Below are 24,861 nucleotides of genomic sequence, written 5' to 3' on the forward strand. Positions count from 1 at the left end.
AGTCAATGTGGATGGCAGCCGCTCGTGATCCTGATATTCTGAAACCAGAAGTGACGACAGTTGCCATCACTACAGGGGCGGGCACTTCTGAAGACCCCGCCCGTTGCAATGGCAACGTTCAGAAGTTGATGGTGCTAGGGGCCACACACACACTGCGCATACGCGAGAATGGACGGTGCATGCTGGTCACACGGTAGCACCGTTTCCCGGAAGATAGTGGCTTGTGGGCTTCACATGCCCACAAGCAAAATGGAAAATGCCAGGAGACAATAATAAAAGATATCTTTTCATTGCAAATCGGCAATCGAGCGGCGATAGATCATAAAAACGTGAATTATATATATATATGAGTTCTAATCCAAAGATATTTATCATAAAAAAAAATGTATACAGTTGGAACTCTGCTTTAATAAGGTATAATGACTAGGAAAAGGAAATTCATAACTTACCTGTACAAAAAGATGAGTAGATCCACCCGGAGGTTTGAATTTCGATTAATTTGTACACATAGTATCCCTGTGGACACGCCTTAACCTGGATAGTTGATGTCCAGTAGCAGCAGTCTTCAGACCAACGGCCACAAGAAGTGCGATTTACAATGCCATCTCTGATCACCGGATGTGTTCCATTCATCCACAGTGGGATGTTTGTATTACATCTATATATGGGTACACAGTATTCTGGTATACGAACACCTCCACTACCAACAAACTGATACCACCCATTCATGTAATAATCATAGTAAAGGAATGAGGATTGTGTGTAGTTTGTGCTTCTCCGGGGCTGATTGAGCACAGTGCGGCTTACACAAGGATCAGAGCAGGAATAGGAGCCAAGGGACTTGGTACATTCCATTCCAAAGCCACAGGCGCCTCTCTGGCATTCATCAATTTCACAATGGGACCCGTTCCCGTAGTATCCATCAGGACACACACAGGTATACCGATAAAAAGTATAAATGCACTTTGCTACAGGATGACATTGGTACAGACTAGGATCTTCACACTCATTGAAGGGAACACAGGAACCTTCTGAGTGGATGTAACCTCTTGGACAGAGGCAGATATAAGAGCCAATGGTGTTCTGACAAGTGCCAACAGAGCAGTTGTGTGTTCGGGAGTCGGTGCACTCATCAATGTCGGAACAGTTGAGTCCATTTCCAAAGAAGCCGTCCTTGCAGGAACAATGGAATCCGTCGCATAGAGCATATGGATGACATAGCGAACAGTCTACTGCAGCTGTAGAAAAAAAGTGAAGAAAAAATAAAATCAATAAACGGACTGGAACTAAAAGCATCCATCCTAAAAATTCCAGCTGGGCTGGAAGTTCCATAGTGGAATACACTGCACTTTGCCACGCTTGTTTTATCTTACTAAATGTGAGTGTAAAATTGTTTATCAGTTTTTAATAAAGTGTAAAAACGAACATACAGTATAAAAAGAGTATTTTTAGCTATATATGATTACGCCGTGGGAGAGAACTGATGAAACGCGCGTGATATGAGAGACCCTAGCGCCTAAGGAGAAGCGTGTTAACAAGCTTGTTTGATCTAGAAAGTGCCCACTTCACAATACGTGGGTCAGTTTGTAGACTACCATTGTTACAACTACGATACATCACATTTTTTCCTGTGGCAATTAAGTTATATAATTCTTCTCTGGGAGGGCTGGAGGTAAAGATTTAATTCTGGTTTATGATCAGGACTTTATGTTGTTTTTATGGTATGTTTGTATGTTATTTTTTGGGGGTAATACTAGAGAAAGTGGTGTATTTTTTGCATTTGATAGTTTGATTTTCTGTTATTTTAATCTGTGTTATTTATGTTGTATGATAATTGTATGGATGGTTTTATTTGTAGTGTAGTTTTAATTTGTTTTATTTGGTGCTGATGGCTGTTATTGGTAATTTTGTTGTGTTTTTGTATCTCGTTCTGTTCGTTGTTGTGATCTTTGTGTTGACTTTGTTGAGTGTGGTTGTGTCACAAACATTTCCTAATTTCCCTTTGGGATTAATAAAGTATTCTGTATTCGGATATACTGTAGCTCAAATTTAAGCCTCGTACACGCGATTGGATTTTCAGCAGGGAATTGTGTGATGACAGACTGTTGGCCTAAAATCCATCCATTAGTAGGCTCCATCAGACAATTGTGGTCCATCTTTTGGCCAACAATTGTTGGATGGCAGGCTAGTAAATTTTCGGCAAACAACGGTTTGTTTTTCAGATTTTCCTATCTTGTGTACAAAAGTCTGTCACACAAAAGTCCAAAGTACAAACACGCATGCTCAGAGTCGATGTTCACCAAACACGGCATTAGCAGAAGGTGCCCAAAGGGTGGCGCTCAAGAGCTGAAATTTGACGTAGAACGTCACCACGTTTGTGTTTGTTGGCCGACAATTGTGTACCGTTTGTAAGCAAGACATGTTCCTGGCACACGCCCTTAGGACAAATTCTGACGCTTTATTGGCCAACAATTGGATTGTGTGCGAGGCTTTAGTTGTATGTTAATTGTATGGAAGGTTTTATTTTTAGTGTAGTTTTAATTTGTTTTATTTGGTGCTGATAGCTGTTGTTGGTAATTTTGTTTGGTTTTTGTATCTTGTTCTGCTCATTGCCGTGATCTTTGTGTTGTCTTTTTTGAGTTTGGTTGTGTCACGGAAATTTTCCAATTTCCCATTGGGATCAATAAAGTATTCTGTATGAGGATATACTGTAGCTCAAACTTATTCCGCGTACACGCGGCCAGAATTTCCGATGGAAACAATCCGATGGGAGCTTCTCATTGGATTTTCCGACCGTGTGTATGCCCATCGGTTTTTTCTGTCTGCTTTTCCAACGGACTTTAGATTGAGAGCCTGTTTTTAATTTTTCCGACGGAAAACCTTTCTATCAGATTTTCCATGTGTATGCAATTCCGACCTGAAAAATTCTGACGCATGTTCGGAAACATTAATTTTCCCTTTTATAGTGATGTTGAACTTGTTGTACGTTGCGGTTAGGGGTGAGCTCAGTGTTCGACTCAAACAGCCGCTTGTCTGGCGAATTCAGAACTTTGTGGACCGGCAGCGAGGAGAGCCTTAATTGGCCACAGGCAAGATGCCTGTGACCAATTATAGCTCAGGGGGTTTAGTACACGCCCCACACTATATAAGACCACCAGCGCGGTGGCCTTGTGTAGTGTGTTCCCGCGTGCAGGGAAAGAGCAAGATAGGTAGGGACAGTGTGTTCTTTTCTCAGGCATCTGTAGGAGTTAGTGGGTGTTGTGTGCTTCCAGCACAGTATACACCTGTATCTACCCTTTATTGCTGGTGTTCTCTAATACAGGCATCTGCAGGAGTTAAAGTGGGTGTTGTGTGCCTCCAGCACAGCACAGTGTACACCTGTATCTACCCTTTATTGCTGATGTTCTCTAATACAGGCATCTGCAGGAGTTAAAGTGGGTGTTGTGTGCCTCCAGCACAGCACAGTATACACCTGTATCTACCCTTTATTGCTGATGTTCTCTAATAAAGGCATCTGCAGGAGTTAGTGAGTGTTGTGTGCCTCCAGCACAGTATACACCTGTATCTACCCTTTATTGCTGGTGTTCTCTAATACAGGCATCTGCAGGAGTTAAAGTGGGTGTTGTGTGCCTCCAGCACAGCACAGTGTACACCTGTATCTACCCTTTATTGCTGATGTTCTCTAATAAAGGCATCTGCAGGAGTTAGTGGGTGTTGTGTGCCTCCAGCACAGTATACACCTGTATCTACCCTTTATTGCTGGTGTTCTCTAATACAGGCATCTGCAGGAGTTAGTGGGTGTTGTGTGCCTCCAGCACAGTATACACCTGTATCTACCCTTTATTGCTGGTGTTCTCTAATACAGCCATCTGCAGGAGTTAGTGGGTGTTGTGTGCTTCCAGCACAGTATACACCTGTATCTATCCTTTATTGCTGATGTTCTCTAATACAGGCATCTGCAGGAGTTAAAGTGGGTGTTGTGTGCCTCCAGCACAGCACAGTATACACCTGTATCTACCCTTTATTGCTGATGTTCTCTAATAAAGGCATCTGCAGGAGTTAGTGAGTGTTGTGTGCCTCCAGCACAGTATACACCTGTATCTACCCTTTATTGCTGGTGTTCTCTAATACAGGCATCTGCAGGAGTTAAAGTGGGTGTTGTGTGCCTCCAGCACAGCACAGTGTACACCTGTATCTACCCTTTATTGCTGATGTTCTCTAATAAAGGCATCTGCAGGAGTTAGTGGGTGTTGTGTGCCTCCAGCACAGTATACACCTGTATCTACCCTTTATTGCTGGTGTTCTCTAATACAGGCATCTGCAGGAGTTAGTGGGTGTTGTGTGCCTCCAGCACAGTATACACCTGAAGATACCCCTTATTGCTGGTGTTGTCTGTTGCATATCTTGCATATTAGCCTTTAAATTTAGCACTTTTAATTTCAAACGTTCGAGTCCCATAGACTTTAATAGGGTTCTAAAGTTCGAACAAATTTTTAGTCCGTTTGAAGGTTCTGGTGCGAACCGAACCGGGGGGTGTTCGGCTTATCCCTAGTCACGGTGTTATTGACCGTCGGAATTTGGTGTGACCGTGTGTAGGCAAGACAGTTTGAGCGAAATTCAGATGGGAAAACCATCAGAGCTTTTTCTGACGACAATTCCGATCGTGTGTACATGGCATTAGAGGTGAGTGGCCACCCACATAGTATTTTTAAACACATGGCGGATGTTTTCCTCCCTTGGATATCTTGGTGGTCACATGGGATGAGCTTTAACCGCTTGCCGACCTCTGCACGCCAATATACGTCAGCACAATGGCAGCGGTGGGCAAATGAGCGTACCTGTACATCACCTTTAATTGGCGGGGCTAGCGGGCACCCTCACGTACAACATGACCATGCCTGTGGGTCCCGTTGACTCGATGTCCGCTGGTGTCCTGTGATAGTGTGACGGAGCGGCAGGACGGGAAGATTCCTATGTAAACAAGGCATTTCCACATTTTGCCTAGCAACATGACAGAGATCTACTGTTCCTTGACATGGGGAGCAGTGATTTCTGTTATGTTTTAGTGAGCCCACCCCTCCCCCCACAGTTAGAACCACTCCCTAGGACACACTTAACCCCTTTATTGCCCCCTAGTGTTTAACACCTTTCCTGCCAGTGTCATTTCCACAGTAACCAGTGCCGTTTCATAGCACTGATCGCTGTAAAAAATGACAATGGTCCCAAAAATGTGTCAAAATTCTCTGACTTGTTCCGCCATAATGTCGCAGTCCCAGTAAAAATCACTGATCACCGTCATTACTAGTAAAAAAAATGGCACAAATCCATCCCCTATTTTGCTATAACGTTTGCGCAAACCAATCAATATACGCTTATTGCGATTTTTTTTTTTTTTTAACAAAAATATGTAGAAGAATACATTACAGCCTAAACTGAGGAAAAAAATTGGTTTAAAAAAAAGATTGGATATTTAATAGCAAAAAGTAATAAATATTGTGTTTTTTTTTTCAAACTTTCCACTTTTGTTTATAGCGCAAAAAATTTTGAAAAGAGTGTAGTGCCTTGTAGTTTTAGTATAAATAAAAGATAATTGGTATCCTCATCCTCATTATTTAGTATGGAAAACAAGAAAGGGGCAAAAGCAAACATGGACTACTCCAACCATAAATAACCATGTATCACCCAGTGGAATCGAGGACTGTCTTGATACCCAGACATATGGACAATATATAGAAATTACAAAATAATTTTTTATTTATTTAGAAAAATTATTGTGTTAAAAACAGTTGGTCGCAAGATGGTTGACATTTAACAACTGTTTTTAACAAAATAATTTTTCTAAATAAATAAAAAAATATTTTGTAATTTCTATATATTGTCTATATGTCTGGGTATCAAGACAGTCCTCGATTCCACTGGGTGATACATGGCTATTTATGGTTGGAGTAGTCCATGTTTGTTTTTGCCCCTTTCTTGTTTTCCATAGTGCAAAAAATAAAAACGCAGAGGTGATCAAACACCAAAAGAAAGCGCTATTTGTGGGAAAAAAAAGGATAAGAATTTCATCTGGGTGCAGTGTTGCACGACCGCGCAATTGTCATTCAAAGTGTGACAGCGCTGAAAGCTGAAAAATAGCTTGGGCAGGAAAGTGAGGTGGTTAAAAAAAAAAAAAACCCCGATCAGTGTATATTATTTAGTCTGTGTGAAAATTATAGTCCACAAACTATGGTAATGTATATACAATATATTTGAAAATACTTTTGAATATTGATCAATACTGATGCACTGAGGGACCATCGAACTATCTCATTTCTTGATGCCCTTAAAATGCCAGGACACTACAAATACCCCCCCCCCCCCCCCCATGACCACTTTTTGGGAAGTAGACAGTTGACCAGAGTAAAGTGCAAAACTTCGGCAAATTAACGTTTTTGCAATGCATTATGGGATGTTCACAGACGCATTTCCTGATGAACCTCCTTAAAGCGGGAGTTCGGCAGTTTTTTTTATTTTTTTTTAAGTCAGCGGCTACAAATACTGCAGCTGCTGACTTTTAAAATAAGGACACTTACCCGCCCAGCGAACCCGCGATGGCGGCACCCGAAGCCGATCTCTCGATCGTCTCTCGGGTGCTGCCGCCGCCATCTTGGGTATGGGAATCAGGGAGTGCAGCCTTGCGGCTTCACTTCCCGGTTCCCTACTGCGCATGCGCGAGTCGCGCTGCGCAATAAGGAGGGTCCCCGCTGTCCCTGGGATCTGTGTGTTTCCCAGCGGACAGCGGGGGACCCGCAAGAAGTGGCGTAAATATCCGCAGATTCTGCGGATATCTATGCCGGAAGTGGGTGAAAATACCTGTACTGTACAGGTATCTGCACCCCCCTCCCCCCTGAAAGGTGCCAATTGTGGCTCCGGAGGGGGGAGGGTTCCAATGATCAGAAGTTCCACTTTAGGGTGGACCTCCGCTTTAACCACTTCCGGACCGCCTTCCACCCATTTACTGTGTCAAGGCAGCCCGGCTGCACAAAACAAAGTACCCTTACGTCGTGTGACATTTCCATATATTGCTGTATATACTGTGTGTATATGAACATGACTATGTATTGGTACGATTGTAAACATTAAAATGATCAGATTCACAAGTATGAAACAGAGCTATGTGAAATAAATCTGCTATAAAGGTGTACCACATCACCAGAAGGATAGAAAAATGGAGAAACCCCCTAGAAGTGGGACTTTATAGGTACTACCATATTCACATACGTAGAAAAATATATATAAAAAATGTATTATACAAAAAAAAATACATAGTTACAATATCACAGAAACATAAATAATCAAGGATGCATAACAATACACAAAAAATCATGGAGAGGTGTAATGGAGTAACCCAAACCCAACGACTTTTCAGAGATGAGTCGTATTCTCCTTCATCTGTTTTTTTTTTTAAGGTAACACCATATAACGCCCTTGTACACACGGTCGGAGATTCCGACGGAATGTGTCCTATCGGACCATTTTGTCGGATAATCCAGCTGTGTGTGGTCTCCATCGGACTGTTTCCGTCGGAGTACCAGACGGACCAAGTTTTCCAACTTGCCCGTAAAATTTTCCGACAAAATGCTCCGATCGGACATACTCCGATCATGTGTAGCCTACTCCGACGGACAAAGTGCCACGCATGCTCAGATCAAATTCCTAGACCAAAGCTTTTGGCTACTAGCCTGAACGTAGTCCTGTCGTAACGAAATAATAACGTCATCACGTTATGTACAATCGGAATTTTCCGACAACTTTGTCCGACCGTGTGTATGCAACAGTTTCGGACAAAATCTGTCGGACAAAATCCAACGGATTTGGTTGTCAGAATGTCCAATCGTGTGTACAAGGGCTAATAGATTTAGACAAGGAAATCAGCCAAAAAAATAAAAAATCTTTTCGATATGGTGTTACCTGAAAAAAAAAAAACCCTTGATGAAGGAGAAAATGACTCATCTCTGAAACGTGTTTGGGTTACTCCATTACACCTATCCATGATTTTTTGTGTATTGTTATGCATCCTTGATTATTTATATGTTTCTGTGATATTGTAACTATGTATTTTTTTTGTATAATACATTTTTTATATATATTTTTGCTATGTATGTGAATATGGTAGTACCTATAAAGTCCCACTTCTAGGGGCTTTCCCCATTTTTCTTAGATTCACAAGTATAGTTTATCTAACAATCAATAGAAATCCATCTGTGTGCCCTTGTGGATTCCCTTAAATCCTACATCCAAGCCATACATGGACCCCAAACTCTTTTCCAAGTTGCAATGCCCCCTTTACCATTCAGCTGTCCAGCTGGCCAGAGTCTACACAGCCCACTGAAGATCTGCAACGACTAGGGGCCTGACTTAGTCCCGAGGTTGATGAGTATTCATTTGAGATTTCACCATTTTGGTTGCATTGAATTAAAGTCAGTAGAAAAGGCAAAATGAAAGTGTTTTTAGGGGGAATAATGAGTTTAGATGGTTTTTAGTGTTTGGGAAAAGTTCATTTCACCTTCTCCTAGACCTGTTATTGACCAAAAGGAAATACAAATTTGGTAAAACTTTGCCAAAAACAGCCCAATCAATTGAACCAAAATCACTGCACTTACACCTAGTCAAAAGTTGGGCCCTCGTGCACATCCTGGGAATAGGATCCAAGAGACGGATATAAAGGTGAAGTAGTTGGAGACATCACAAAATGCGGCACTGCATTGGAAGCGTTATTGGTTGACTTAAATATTGTCTCGGTTACATACCTGGAGTTTGGCCGGCTGTGAAGGTCACCACCGATGTGCTGGACAAAATCAGCAAGATTACGAGGGGCTTAGACATGGTGGTTCTTTTTCAGCAGGTTCAGACTCCGCGGTGATGGCTCCTGGAGAGTCTTCCCTTACCAGAGATACAATGGTTTCCTCTCACGCAACCCTTATATATCACTTTTAGAAGGAAGTAAAAATTCAGAAGGCCATTTGATGTTGATTACCGAGTTTACAGAAGCACAGGCCTTTCTTTTTTCTGCTCTATAATCTCTCAGAATTTGAATGTATTTCTTTTCATTTGTGTGTTTATTACTTTTGGTTATCCATTGAAAGTTTAGAGTTTTTTAAGAGTTCGTAGATGTTGATCTATCTTGTAGGTGTCATTTCTAAACAACAGTCTCTGTTTACTGTACATGGCCACAGTGAGAAGAAAGTCTGGGACTTCTATAAAGACTCTGCTGTAAAATTTACCATTTTATTTGCCTATATACTTTTTTTTTTTAACGCGTGAGCAAGAAGGGTTGTTCAGCATTCTCCAACTACCCCATAAAATGAAGGCTAGATGAAGGACTGAACTTTTGAGCAGACAAGCTGAACCTCCGTGTGAATCTCAAAATGAATTATTCAATAGTACGTACCGGTGCTCCTCCTATATTAAATGGTGCACTGTATCCTCCAGCTGTTGGGAGAGGAGACCTCTCCATCGCAGCATAGGCTTAACATTACAATGAGTCTCTCTTGGCTGCTCCGGGCTGTTAAAACTGCAAACATAAGCAGTGCTCTCTTCCCTGCTCCAGCTAAGCTCAGTTAACAGCCAATCCTGGTCTTTCAAACTGTGCACATGGAAATTGGGAAGGTAGAAATATGCGGACAGTTGCTGACGCTGACCAACATGTGTAACCGCTAGGTATGAGCTCGGTGTTCGATTCGAACATTGGCCGTTCATCTGTTCAGCGAATTCAGAACTTTGTGGACCGTTCGCACAAAATTTGTGTGGCACGAACAGCCCACAATGCACTACGCCATCGCAGTGCATTGCTGGCTCATGATTGGCCAAGCATGCACTGTGACCCTGCATGCTTGGCCAATCACAGCGCCGGCAGCGAGGAGAGACATGATTGGCCACAGGCAGGATGCCTGTGGCCAATTATAGCTCAGGGGGTTTAGTACACGCCCCACACTATATAAGGCCGCCAGCGTGGCGGAGTTGTGTAGTGTGTTGGTGTGCAGGGAAAGAGCAAGATAGGCAGGGACAGTGTGTTCTTTTCTCAGCCATCTACAGGAGTTAGTGGGTGTTGTGTGCCTCCAGCACAGTATACACCTGTATCTATCCTTTATTGCTGTTGTTCTCTAATACAGCCATCTGCAGGAGTTAGTGGGTGTTGTGTGCCTCCAGCGCAGTATACACCTGTATCTATCCTTTATTGCTGTTGTTCTCTAATACAGCCATTTTCAGGAGTTAGTTGGTGTTGTGTGCCTCCAGCACAGTATACACCTGTATCTATCCTTTATTGCTGTTGTTCTCTAATACAGCCATCTGCAGGAGTTAGTGGGTGTTGTGGGCCTCCTCCAGCGCAGTATACACCTGTATCTATCCTTTATTGCTGTTGTTCTCTAATACAGCCATCTGCAGGAGTTAGTGGGTGTTGTGTGCCTCCAGCACAGCACAGTATACACCTGTATCTACCCTTTATTGCTGGTGTTCTATAATACAGCCATCTGCAGGAGTTAGTGGGTGTTGTGTGCCTCCAGCACAGCACAGCATACACCTGTATCTACCCTTTATTGCTGGTGTTCTCTAATACAGGCATCTGCAGGAGTTAAAGTCGGTGTTGTGTGCCTCCAGCACAGTATACACCTGAAGAAACCCCTTATTAATGGTGTTGTCTGTTGCATAGCTTGCATATTAGCCTTTAAAATTAGCACTTTTGATTTAGAACATTCGAGTCCCATAGACTTTAATAGGGTTCTAAAGTTCGTATGAATTTTTGGTCCGTTCAAAGGTTCTGGTGCGAACCGAACTGGGGGGGGTGTTCAGCTCATCCCTAATAACCACCTAAAATGGTTTAGTGGACTATCTCGGTACTGATACAATGACACATAAATGTGACAAAAATCAAGATTTTAATACATATAAAACATACAAACTATTCATTATTAAAAATAATACACCACAAGAAACTAACAACTAGCGGGTCCCCCCCGAAAAGTGTCTATTGAAGTGGAGTATAGAAAATTTACTCTACCGGCTTTGCGGTGTAAACCGCTTCTTCAAAATGTAATCAACTGTAGTAAATATAGTCTTCTCAAGGGCATGGAGACCGCTATGTAATATGGCCACTCTCTGAAGGAGCACCGCCTGGTCACCAGGGATTTTAGCCCTCCACAGAGCCCCTGAACACAACACCACAGTGGTTTTGGTCCCTCATGCCACGCAGATGCCAAGATCCACCATGGCTGGGTAAGCTGGCAGACTTCATCTCACGTCCAAAATTGCACCGGCAGAGAGGAGCGGGCACACTTCCAGAGAATGCTGCAGGCCTGCAGCCTATACACGGGGGGTCCCAAGTCCCTTTGAATAAAGGTCTAATGCTGTCAGGAACCTCCACTCCCTCCACCAGGAGTCCTGCCATGTCTAGGCCACGCAGGGACTCCCAGGGTAATGCAGTAAACACATTCTTCTCCTCCATTTTTACAAATGGAGAATGAGCGGTATAATAAACAAGACAATATTGTTAGTAACAGAGCACGGAATGTACCTTGTGGCTAGTGGGGAACCCCAATACTCTGTTCTGGGACCGATTCTGCCAAATGTATTCATTAATCATATACAGGTCGGCATATATATAGTTCAATCTCAGTGTTTGCTGATGATACAAAGCTAATAAGACCTTAATAAAATAGAAGGATGGGCAGCTACACTACAAAGGAGGTTTAATATTCAAAAATGGGGGAGAACCTCTGGGGGAATTGGGCATTGAGTTGGGCATTGAGTTGGACATACTCCCTCCACTGCCGCCTCAGTTCCCGTGGAGGGAGTATGTTCCTGGCCCGCCCAGCATCCACTGCCACGCGCAGCGCTTGCCGTCCGGACTGGTGTGTTTGCCCTGGCCAAACCATCTACATGTATCAAATCCTTATTAATATGGTTGGTACATTATTTTTATATATTTTTTTTATATTTTTTACTTTACTCTATAGGAATTCTGTGATAACATCAGTTCCTGATGAGTGGGGAGACACCCACGAAACGCGTCAAGCTTTTGATTTGATGTCCAAGTTATATTTTATATGGAATCATATTTATTTTGTTATGAATTTATTATTTAATTATATATCAACTATTTTCAGTGGATGCTTACTTACCATGTGGGTACACTTGTCGATGTCAGGCTTGCTGTCATGGGCACCACCATGCCACTTCATTCATTCATTGCAATTACCATTGTCAAGTGTTGTTATGTGGATACTATATATTGTGTTTTTATTGTATTGATGCCTATATATATTATGAATTTGTCCTATTATTATAATTTATGGTTTTCTACTGAACAATCAATAAACATCTAAATATGGTTAAAACTCACCTCCACTATCCAAGTGCTTCATTTAAAGTCCCAAACTCCCCTTCTTATACGTATCAATGGTGATACTATCATCGACAAAAAAATATTCTCAGGTCACTTAAAAAGGGTTCTTTAAACAGATGGTGTCAACAAGGGGTGTCAACATTTTCAAAACAATTTTAATTGGAAATCTTAGCCCCATGTATATAAGTATCACAGGCTCCTCCCATGTACATAAGTATCACAGGCTCCTCCCATGTACATAAGTATCACAGGCTCCTCCCATGTACATAAGTATCACGGTCTCCTAAAATTTACATAAGTATCACAGGCTCCTCCCATGTATATAAGTATCACAGACCCCTCCCATGTACTGTACATAAGTATCACAGGCTCCTCCCATGTACATAAGTATCACGGTCTCCTAAAATGTACATAAGTATCACAGGCTCCTCCCATGTATATAAGTATCACAGACTCCTCCCATGTATATAAGTATCACAGGCTCCTCCCATGTATATAAGTATATTGCGGCAGGTCCGTAGGTGTACGTCAGTCCATGCATGTGATATATACTCAATGTCTGCCGGTGACCCGCAATTGCGTTATACAGAGGCAGAACTGTGATCAATAAGGCGATTCCCCGTTCTGCCAGATGACATGTCAGAGATCTTCTGTTCCCTGTGATCGGGAACAGCGATCTCTGTCATGTCCCAAGCAGCCCATCCCCCATACAGTTAAAACACACCCAGGGAACATACTTAACCACTCTATCTCTCCTTAGTGTTAACCCCTTCTCTGCCAGTGTCATTTATACATTGACCAGTGCATTTTTATAGCACTGATCAATGTAATAATGTCATTAGTCCCCAAAAAGTGTCATTTGGGGTCAGATTTGTTTGCTGCAATGTTGCAGTCCCACTAAAAATCACAGATCGCTGCCATTACTGGTAAAACAATAAGCATAGCATGCATAGATCCATGGCTGCTGTAGCCACCCCATATTCAGGTGTCCGGCCCCTTTTGGAACACTGGGTGCCTGAATTACATCGACGGAGGTGTTTCTTTGAAGCACCTGAATCACAATGGCTGCATATCATGGCCACATAAGCGCCATATTATGGGCACAGAGGCTTCAAATGATGGGTACAGAGGCTGCATATTATTGGTACAGAGGCTGCATATTATTGGTACAGAGGCTGCATATGATGGGCACAGAGGCTGCATATTATGGGCACAAAGGCTGCATATGTTGGGCACAGGGGTTGCATATGATGGGCACAGAAGCTTTATATGATCGGCACAGGCTGCATATTATGGGCACAGAGGCTGCATATGATGGGCACAGAAGCTACATATTATCGGCACAGAGACTATATATGTTGGGCACAGAGGCTGCATATGATGGGCACAGAGGCTTCATATGATGGGCACAGAGGCTTCATATGATGGACACAGGCTGCATATTATGGGCACATAGGCTTCATATGATGGGCACAAGTTACATACTATGGGCACAAAGGCTGCATATGATGGGCACCGATGCTGCAAATGATGGGCACAGTGGCTGCATATGATGGGCACAGGGGTTGCATATGTTGGGCACATGCTGCATATTATGGGCAGAGAGGTTGCATATGATGGGCACAGAGGCTGCATATTATGGGCACAGAGGCTGCATATTATGGGCACAGAGGCTGCATATTATGGGCACAGAGGCTACATATTATGGGCACAAAGGCTGCATATGATGGGCACAGAGACTGCATATATTGGGCACAGAGGCTGCATATGATGGGCAAAGAGGCTTCATATGACGGGCACAGAGGCTTCATATTATGGGCACAGAGGCTTCATATTATGGGCACAGAGGCTTCATTTGATGGGCACAAGCTGCATATTATGGGCTCAGAGGCTGCATATGATGGGCACAGAAGCTCCATATTATGGGCACAGAGACTGCATATGTTGGTCACAGAGGCTTCATATGATGGGCACAGGCTGCATATTATGGTCACAGGCTTCATATTATGGGCACAGGCTGCATATTATGAGCACATAGGCTTCATATGATGGTTCAGGCTGCATATTATGGGTACAGAGGCTGCATATGATGGGCACAGAGGCTGCATTTTATGAAGATGGTGGCTGCATATGATGGGCACAGAGGCTGCATATGTTGGTCACAGGCTGCATATTATGGGCACAGAGGCTGTATATGATGGGCACAGGCTGCATGTTATGGGCAGAGAGGCTGCATATCATGGGCACAGAGGCCACATGTTATGGGCACAAAGGCTGCATATGATGGGCACAGTGGCTGCATATTATGGGCACAAAGGCTGCATATGATGGGCACTGATTCTGCAAATGAAGGGCACAGTGGCTGCATTTTATGAGTACAGTGGCTGCATATGATGGGCACAGAGGCTGCATATGTTTGGCACATAGGCTGCATATTATCGACACAGAGGCTTCATATGATGGGCACAGGCTGCATATTATGGGCACAGGCTGCATATTATGGGCACAGAAGCTGCATATGATTGACACAGAGACTGCTTACGATGGTCACATATGCATATAATGGGCAGAGAGGCTTCAAATGATGGGCACATATGCTGCATATTATGGGCATAGAGGCTTCATATGATGGGCACAGAGGCTGCATATTATGGGTACAGAAGCTGCATATGATGGGCACAGGCTGCATATTATGGGCACAGAGCCTTCATATGATGGTCACAGGCTGCATAATATGGGTACAGAGGCTGCATATGATGAGCACAGAGGCTGCATATTATGGGCACAGTAGCTGCATATGATGGGCACAGAGGCTGCATAGGTTGGGTACAGGCTGCTTTTTATGGGCACAGAGGCTGCATATGATGGGCACAGGCTGCACATTATGGGCAGAGAGGCTGCATATGATGGGCACAGAGGCTGCATATGATGGACACATAGGCAGCATACGATGGGTAGGGATGAGCCGAACACCCCCCGGTTCGGTTCGCACCAGAACTTTCGAACGGACCCCGCGTTCGTTACGAACGTTAGAACCCCATTGAAGTCTATGGGACTCGAATGTTCGAAATGGAAAGTGCTAATTTTAACTGCTAATATGCAAGATACTGTCCTAAAAAGGGTTTGGGGACCTGGCTCCTGCCTCAGGGGACATGGGTCAATGCAAAAAAAAGTTTTAAAAACGGCAGTTTTGGTGGGAGCACTGATTTTAATGACGATTAAAGTGAAAAAAAAAGTGAAATATTCCTTTAAATATGGTGCCTGGGGGGTGTCTGTAGTATGCCTGTGAAGTGCCACGTGTTTCCCGTGTTTAGAACAGTCCCTGCACAAAATGACATTAAACGGAAATAACGTCATTTAAAACTGCTTGCGGTTTTAATGTTATATCTGGTTCCTGCAATATGGTTGAAAATCATTCAGAAAAATGGCATGGGTAGCCCTCCCTGCCCATTACCAGCCTATTTGGGTCTTGTGCGCATATTAAGGGGAACCCCGTACCCATATTAAAAAAAGGAAATGCGTATGGCCCCCAGGCCCTATATACTCAGAACAGCAGTATACAGGCGGTGCAAACAAGACAGGGACTGTGTAGGTTTGTTGTGTTAAGTTGAATCTGTTTGTAATTTTGAACTGGTACATTTTTAAAGTGTAGCTCCAGTCAAAAAAACTATTTTTAAGCTTTTTGGAAAACATAGGGAAGGGTTATCACCCCTGTAGAATTTGTTTTGTCGTCCATCTTTTTTCATCTCACTTGCTGCTGTCTGATGTTTGTAAGTTGGATGTTTGAAAGTAGGGGCCTGCCCTATATGCTCTGCAGAAATGGCGGAACAAGGTGTTGGTTTTGCCACAACATTGTAAGCCCTGAAAGTGACTCTTGGTGGGCGCTGGAGCGCCCTGCTGTGAACGATTATATCAAGAATTGTAATTACATGCCATTGTTGAACAGTGGTAGAAAAATTGACCTTTGGTGGTTGTGGTGCTGGTGCCACAACACTATAAGTCCTCACAGTTACTCTGGGTGGGCACAGGAAGGGGCCCTCCTGTGAAATATTATATCAAGAATTGTAATTACATGTCCCTGTTAAACAGGGGCAGAAAAATTGGGCTGCTGGCATCACCCAGAACCAAAAAACTCCTGCAGATGCCTTTTTTATAGAACAGCAGAGATAAAGGGGTATATACAGATGTATACTGTGCTGTGCTGGAGGCACACACAACTTCCAATAACTCCTGCAGATGGCAATTGGGCTCAAATAGAGAACAGCTATGTAGGTGGATATAGCGGTATGTACTGGGTACAGAGCACGCAGACAGCACGCACTATCTCCTAACACTACTGACTGCAAGCTCTATTATTAAAGATGGACCACTAGCTATATAGGTGAGGTGTATATCACGGTGTATACTGCAGTCAGGGCACAGACAACAACCACTACACAAGAGCAAGATAGGAAATCAGCCAAAAACTATTGGTGTGTAACTGTGTTGAAGGTACACAGAACACCCACTGCTTCAGATGCCAACACACTACACGAGGCCGCCTCAAAGGCGGCCTTATATAGTGTGGGGCGTGCACTACACAGCCTGAGCTATGATTGGCCACAGGCATCCTGCCTGTGGCCAATCATGGCTCTCCTCGCTGCTAGCGCTGCGATTGGCCAAGCATGCGGGGTCACAGTGCATGCTTGGCCAATCATGAGCCAGCAATGCACTGCGTCATCGCAGTGCATTGTGGGCCGTGCGCGCCACACGAATTTTGACGCGAACGGACCAAGAGTTCGGATTTCGCCGAACGGACGAACAGCCAATGTTCGACTCGAACACGAAGCTCATCCCTAACGATGGGCACAGAGGCTGCATATGATGGGCACAGAGGCTGCATATGATGGACACATAGGCAGCATACGATGGGCACAGAGGCTGCATATTATGGGCACAGAGGCTTCATATGATGGGCAAAGGCTGCATATTATGGGCACAGAGGCTTCATTTGATGGGCACAGGCTGTATATTATGGGTACAGAGGCTGCATATGATGGGCACAGGCTGCATATTATGGGTACAGAGGTTGCATATGATGGGCACAGTGGCTGATTTTTTTTTCAGAATTTTTCAGTTTGTTTGCCCCCCAAAAAATTTTGAACACCAGGCGCCACTGTGTCTCAGCCAATCAGGAGGGAGAGTCCCAGGCAGTTGAGACTCTCCTGCAACATCACTGGATCTAGAAGGGGCTAAGGTAAGTATTAGGGGGTGAGGGGGGTGCGGCACACAGAAGGATTTTTATCCTAATGCATAGAATGCACCTTCTGCCTTTACAACTCCTTTAAATCATCACAATATATAGTATAGACTTAGGATCAATCTGTAGAGTATTTTTCATCATGAAAATATATACCAATTAACTATAAATTAATTTATCAGTGGATAGCAATTAAATAATTAATTTGTTAATTAGATATTCTTTTTAGATTGTAAGCTCTAATGAGTCGGGCCCTCTGATTCCTCCTGTATTGAATTGTATTGTATTTTAACTAATTTTGACAAATGCATTAATTCGGAAACATCTAGTTAATGAAAACCTTACAAATTTAACAAATTCATTTGAAAATTAATAAAATAGTAAATTCGAAAATTTGGAAATTCAGAAATTCGAAAATCTGAAAATTCGAAAATCTGAAATAATAACGAACTATTAAATTATAGGTATTGGATTTTCCTTTCAAATTGTCTGTTAGTGAACGCAACAAATACAAATTTATCCGAAGTTACGAATTATCCGAAATAATGAATGCTATATCTAAACACATGAAATGTGACAAATTAATAATAATGAATAACAATAAATGAATAATAAAAACGTGTATTATTATTATTATTATTATTATTATTATTATTTCTTTTTATTAATAAGTTCTGTTCCATTTGCTTAGATGTGAAATTTGTTATTTTGGATAATTCGTAACTTCGGATAAATTTGTATTTGTTAAGTTCACTAACAGCCAAGTTTTAAAGGAAATTCCAATACCTATAATTTAATAGTTAGTTATTATTAGTTAGTTAGTTATTATTTAGAATTTTTGGATTTTCGTCCTTATTTTTGGATTTTTTCAAATGTACAATTTTTCAAATTTACTAATTTAGGAATCTACAAATCTACGAATTTTCAAATTTACAAATAATAATAAAAAACTTTTTATTATTATTTATTATTTGTGCTGTACCATTTGTTTAGCTGCGGCAGCCGTTATTTCGGATAATTTGTAACTTCAGATAAATTTGTATTTGTTACGTTCACTAACACCCAAATTTGAAAGGAAAGGAAATTTCAATACCTGTAATTTAATAGTTAGTTATTATTAGTTAGTTAGTTATTATTTCGAATTTTCTGGTTTCTTCGTTATTTCGAATTATCGGATTTTCGAATTGACAAAATTAAAATTTTTCAAATTTACAAATTTACGAATTTTCTAATTTTTTAATTTATGAATTTACAATTTTTTTAATTTAACCACGTCCGGACCACCCACTGTAGTTATATGTCGGCTGTTTGAAGAAGAACGTCACTTCCGCCCATACCTCTTAAAGGTATATATTTTTTTAAATGTCAGATTTTCTTTTTTTTTTTTTTGCATTTTAGCCCAAATATGAGATCTGAGGACTTTTTGACCCCCCCAGATCTCATATTTAAGAGGACCTGTCATGCTTTTTTCTATTACAAGGGATGTTTACATTCCTTGTAATAGGAATAAAAGTGATCCATTTTATTTATTTTTTTAAAACAGTGTAAAAATAAATAAAATCAATTAAAATAAATAAGAAAAAAAAAAATTTTTTAAAAACACCCCGTCACGACGAGCTTGCGCACAGAAGCGAGCGCATACGTGAGCAGCGCCCGCATATGAAAACAGTGGTCAAACTACACATGTGAGGTATCACCGCGATCGGTAGAGTGAGAGCAATAATTCTAGCCCTAGACCTTCTCTGTAACGCAAAAAATGCAACCTGTAGAATTTTTTAAATGTTGCTTATGGAGATTTTTGAGGCTAAAAGTTTGATGCCATTCCATGAGCGGGCGCAATTTTGAAGCGTGACATGTTGGGTATCAATTTACTCGGCATACCATTATCTTTCACAGTATAAAAAAAATTGGGCTAATTTTACTGTTGTCTTATTTTTTTATTCAAAAAAGTGAATTTTTTCCAAAAAAAGTGCGCTTGTAAGACCGCTGCGCAAATACGGTGTGAAAAAAAGTATTTCAATGACCGCCATTTTATTCTCTAGGGTGTTAGAAAAAAAAACAAAAGAAAATGTTTGGGGGTTCTAAGTAATTTTTTAGCAAAAAAAACTGTTTTAAACATGGAAACACCAAATCTGAAAAAGAGGCCTGGTCCTTAAGTGGTTAATTAATAAATATAATTATTACTAGTGTCATACAACATTAGAATTCTACTATAGCTAGTAGGCAGAACATTCCACCGGAAATGTACGATTGCGGCCGTCGTACAGTTTAGCTGCTCCATCGAATCTTCTCAGAACATTCGACAGACACCATAAGCCTTCAATGACAGATTCCACCTTAATTATTTCTGATTTTCGGATGAATCCATTTTTTTAACGAAACAAAATTAATACAAAATTATTTTGGGAGTAACTAAATACATTTATTTTTTGGATGAAAACTAAATTCCCAAACGAAATGTTTCAGTGTGCCCGTGTCTACTAATCATGGAACCTGTGCTGGGTTCTGGGAGCAATATGAAACGCTAAAGATTTAAAAAAATCTATCAGAATAACATTTTATTGTAGTAAAATCTCTCCCTATATAAAGAATCCAGTCTTTCAATGAATATGGGCAGTGGTCCTCCATTCCACCGGGAGTGGTGGAGTGTACCAGATTTCGGAGGAATGAGGAACAAGGAAAGTATCTCTGCTTATTTTGTACCTCCTGGACAGAAGCAGAATTTAAAGCATGCAGTGGTTTAGCTTTATTGCTGTGAATATAAAGGTTTATTTCTGTTCCTGACAAGCACATATAAAAGAGATGCATGCACACATTTATGGGAATGTTTCATGCATTTACTAGCCTATCCTATCCATGTTATTGGTAACCGTTAGCGTGTCAATGAACTAGGCACATGGCAACCAGAGGGAGTTCCTTGTTTGGGGTGGTTGAGCAGACTTGCTTTGGGAAAGTGAAACAAGCCCGTGTTACAATTATCACAGCCTTCAATACTATCTACCCCCCACTAGAGGGGGGCCCAAGCCTAGTTTTCTGGACACACGCAGGCAAATGCATCATCTGCATGTAATATACAGTAGGTGACCGTGTATTTGCTGAAAGAGCTCTGTAGGGTATTTACCAATTTTTGAAAGAATTACCTATTCCATACTGAAATATTCTGTTTGCTATCACACCAATCTACTGAGTGTGATTTCTGATCCACTATTTATCCTTAACTAGTACATTCATTCATTATTCATTTATATCATTCTCTATGAGTATCATATATCTATTCTCATTTTATTGAGCACGTGGCATTTTGTGGTTACACTCATTTTCAGAGGTCCTCAGTTGACGTTGCTTGATGGGTCCACACCCCATACTGTTTTATATTGTCCCGTCTATCCACACAACTTAAGTCACAGCCGACTCTGTAGTGTGTTCACTTATACTATACCAGGGTCCATTCTCCTCTTTTTGACCTCGCTGATACTCAGTATTATCTTTTCTTATAATAACTATTTCTGCACGTCTGTTATCTGGGCACAGACACCTCTGTAGTGTTTTTACTATTTTATTTATTTTTATATTTTATTTACATATTCTGCTATTTTCTATATTTCTATTGTTATTCTCTCTTTTTACTCCCTGCTGTTTATATTACTAGTGCATTATATAGCTGATATTTTACATGTTATCTATTCTCACTCCACGTACTTTTAGACGTATACGTTTTTAGCCATTCTTATAACCATTAAGGACTATTCTAAATTCTTTCATTTATGAGCCAGGAAAGTAGGGCCTAGAACCCCCTCCTGACCAGTGTTTTTTATTAGAATAGCGCGACACCAACCACCCCCCTGTTAAATTCTGTTGGATTCGGTTTGATCCATTCCGGTGTATGCAGCAGTTCCACGGTCCACCCCTCAATGAAAGGCAGAGCAGGAATAACTACTTTCTTAAGGTAGAATGTAAATATGTAACCCATGACCGATATCTGACCTAAGGTTTTTTTTTTTTTTTTTTTTTTTGGGGGGGGGGGGGGGCAGTCACATATTGTAGATAGTAAGTGCCAGTATAAAAAAAAAAATTATTGTAAAATCCACTTTTGCGCTTATAAAGATGTGAAAGGTGCATATAAAATCCATAGATTTGCTGGTTGTGTCTATTTTATTTGCTATTGGGGGCACAAAAATGTTCCATGGTGAGAACCGAGACAAGAAGATGAATAGATTGCTGACCACATATTTAGAATAAACCAGGGACTTTAAATGCCAACAAACACATTCTGGCTCATTCTGGCTTGAATATATACATGGCATTGTCAAAAGTATTGTGACGCCTGCCTTTACACACACACACACAAACTTTAATGGCATCCCAGTCTTAGTCCGGAGGGTTCCATATTGAGTTGGCCCTTTGCAGCTATAACAGCTTCACCTCTTCTAAGAAGGCCGTCTGCAAGGTTTAGGTCTACGGGAATATTTGACCATTCTTCCAGAAGAGCATTTGTGAGGTCAGGCACTGATTTTGGATGAGAAGGTCTGGCTCACAGTCTCCACTCTAATTCATCCCAAAGGTGTTCTATCGGGTTGGGGGTCAAGACTTAGGTGCAGGTCGGTCAAGTTCCTCTTAGGTTTTTTCCTGGCCATTCCCCAGTTACTCCCGAAATTTGTTTTTATTTATTTTGTTTTTCGTTTTAAAAATTGCATTCGTCCGAAAATCCACATGAATTACGGTCGAATCTGTCTTGGAAGGCTTATGGTGTCTGTCGAATGTATAAAGAAGATTCGACGGAGCTAGTATATAGCATACTTTAGAACCCTATTAAAGTCTATGGGACTCCAACGTTCAAAATGTTAACTGCTAATTGTAAAGACTAATTTGCAAGTTACTGTCCTAAAAAGTGTTTGGGGACCCGGGTCCTGCCCCAGGGGACATGTATCAATGCAAAAAAAAGTTTTAAAAACTGACGTTTTTTCGGGAGCAGAGATTTTAATAATGATTAAAGTGAAACAATAAAAGTGTAATATTCCTTTAAATTTCGTACCTGGGGGGTGTCTATAGTATGCCTGTGAAGGGGCGCATGTTTCTGGTGCTTAGAACTGTCCCTGCACAAAGTGTCATTTCTGCAGGAAAAAAAGTCTTTTAAAATCACTCGCAGCTATTATGAATTGTCGGCTCCGTAATACAGAGAACAGTCATTGAAAGTCATTGATAAAAAAATAAATAAATAAATAAATAAAAAAGCGTTGGGGTCCCCCAAATTCAATTACCTGGCCCTTCAGGTCCGGTATGGATATTAAGGGGAACCCTGCTTCAAATTTAAGAAAAAATTTGACGTGGGGTTCCCCCTAAATATCCATAACCAGACCCTTCAGGTCTGATATGGATATTAAGGGGAACTCCGCGTCAAATTTAAAAAAAATTGATGTGGGGGTCCCCCTAAAAATCCATACCAGACCCTTTATCCGAGCATGCAACCTGGCAGGCCGCAGGAAAAGAGGGGGGGACGAGAGAGTGGCCCCCCCTCCCTCCTGAACCGTACCAGGCCACATGCCCTCAACATTGGGAGGATGCTTTGGGGGTCTGTGACCCCTCAAAGCACCTTGTCCCCATATTGATGAGGACAAGGGCCTCATCCTCACAACCCTGCCGGTGGTTGTGAGGGTCTGCGGGCGGGGGGCTTATCAGAATCTGGAAGCCCCCTTTAACAAGGGAACCCCCAGATCCCGGCCCCCCCCTGTTTGAAATGGTAAGGGGGTACAAAAGTACCCCTACCATTTCACAAAGAAAGTGTAAAAAATAGTTAAATAAGACAAACACACTTTTGAAAAATTCCTTTATTAAAAATAAAAAAATAAAAAAAAGATTCCAGCGGTGCTAATCCACTCTTGCTATCCAGCGACGGACGGTCATCTCTCCAGCGATGACTCATCTCATCCAGCGCAGGTGGAGACACTGCAAGGATTCCGGCGGCCTGACGTTTCTTATATACGGAGGGCGGGGCCACCCGTCACCTGACCCCGCCCCCCTCTGACGCAAGGGGAAACCAGGAGTTTCCCGTGACGTATGGGTGACCCCGCCCCCCTCTGATGTAACGGAAACCTGCCTGTGTTACATCAGAGGGGTGCGGGGTCACCCATACGTCACAGGGAACCCCGGGTTTCCCCTTGCATCAGAGGGGGGCGGGATCAGGTGACAGGTGGCCCCACCCTCCGTATATAAGAAACGTCAGGCCGCCGGAATCCCTGCAGTGTCTCCTCCATGGAGACAGAAGAAGGATGGATTCGCTGAGCTGGATGAGATGAGCCATCGCTGGAGAGATGACCGTCCGTCGCTGGACAGCAAGAGTGAATTAGCACCGCTGGAATCTTTTTTTTTTTTTTTTTAATAAAGGAATTTTTCAAAAGTGTGTTTGTCTTATTTAACTATTTTTTTATACTTTCTTTGTGAAATGGTAGGGGTACTTTTGTACCCCCTTACCATTTCAAACAGGGGGGGGGGGGGCGGGATCTGGGGGTCCCCTTGTTAAAGGGGGCTTCCAGATTCTGATAAGCCCCCACGCCCGCAGACCTCAACAACCACCGGCCACGGTTGTGGGGATGAGGCCCTTGTCCTCATCAACATGGGGACAAGGTGCTTTGAGGGGTCACAGACCCCCAAAGCATCCTCCCAATGTTGAGGGTATGTGGCCTGGTACGGTTCAGGAGGGTGGGGGGGCCGCTCTCTCGTCCCCCCCTCTTTTCCTGCAGCCTGCCAGGTTGCGTGCTCGGATAAAGGGTCTGGTATGGATTTTTAGGGGGACCCCCACGTCAATTTTTTTTTTAAATTTGACGCGGGGTTCCCATTAATATCCATACCAGACCTGAAGGGTCTGGTTATGGATATTTAGGGGGAACTCCACGTCAATTTTTTTCTTAAATTTGAGGCAGGGTTCCCCTTAATATCCATACCAGACCTGAAGGGCCTGGTAATTGAATTTGGGGGACCCCCACGCTTTTTTTTTTAAATTTTTTTTTTATTTTTTTTTTATCAATGACTTTCAATGAGTGTTCTCTGTATTACGGAGCCGACAATTCATAATAGCTGCGAGTGATTTTAAAGGACTTTTTTTCCTGCATAAATGACACTTTGTGCAGGGACAGTTCTATGCACCAGAAACATGCGCCCCTTCACAGGCATACTATAGACAACCCCCCCCCCCCCCTACGAAATTTAAAGGAATATTACACTTTTATTGTTTCACTTTAATCAT

The 24,861-nt window shown here is 42.1% G+C and overlaps 1 protein-coding gene across 1 annotated transcript in view; it reads right to left on the reverse strand.

Moving 5' to 3' along the window:
• LOC143925259 (uromodulin-like) overlaps nt 1–8,958 on the reverse strand; it is a 172,170-nt gene extending 163,212 nt beyond the window's left edge. The window contains exons 1-2 of the mRNA XM_077449850.1: nt 8,790–8,958; nt 450–1,238 (exon numbers count right to left, since the gene is read on the reverse strand). Coding sequence (XP_077305976.1) covers nt 450–1,238; nt 8,790–8,865 — 865 coding nt within the window. The 5' untranslated portion in view covers nt 8,866–8,958. The remainder of the gene's footprint in view (nt 1–449; nt 1,239–8,789) is intronic.
• Nucleotides 8,959–24,861: the final 15,903 nt, after the last annotated feature.

This window comes from Lithobates pipiens, unplaced genomic scaffold, assembly GCF_037356315.1.
Source record: "Lithobates pipiens isolate NorthernLeopardFrog02 unplaced genomic scaffold, aLitPip1_a1.2 Scaffold_22, whole genome shotgun sequence".
Lineage (NCBI taxonomy): Eukaryota > Metazoa > Chordata > Amphibia > Anura > Ranidae > Lithobates > Lithobates pipiens.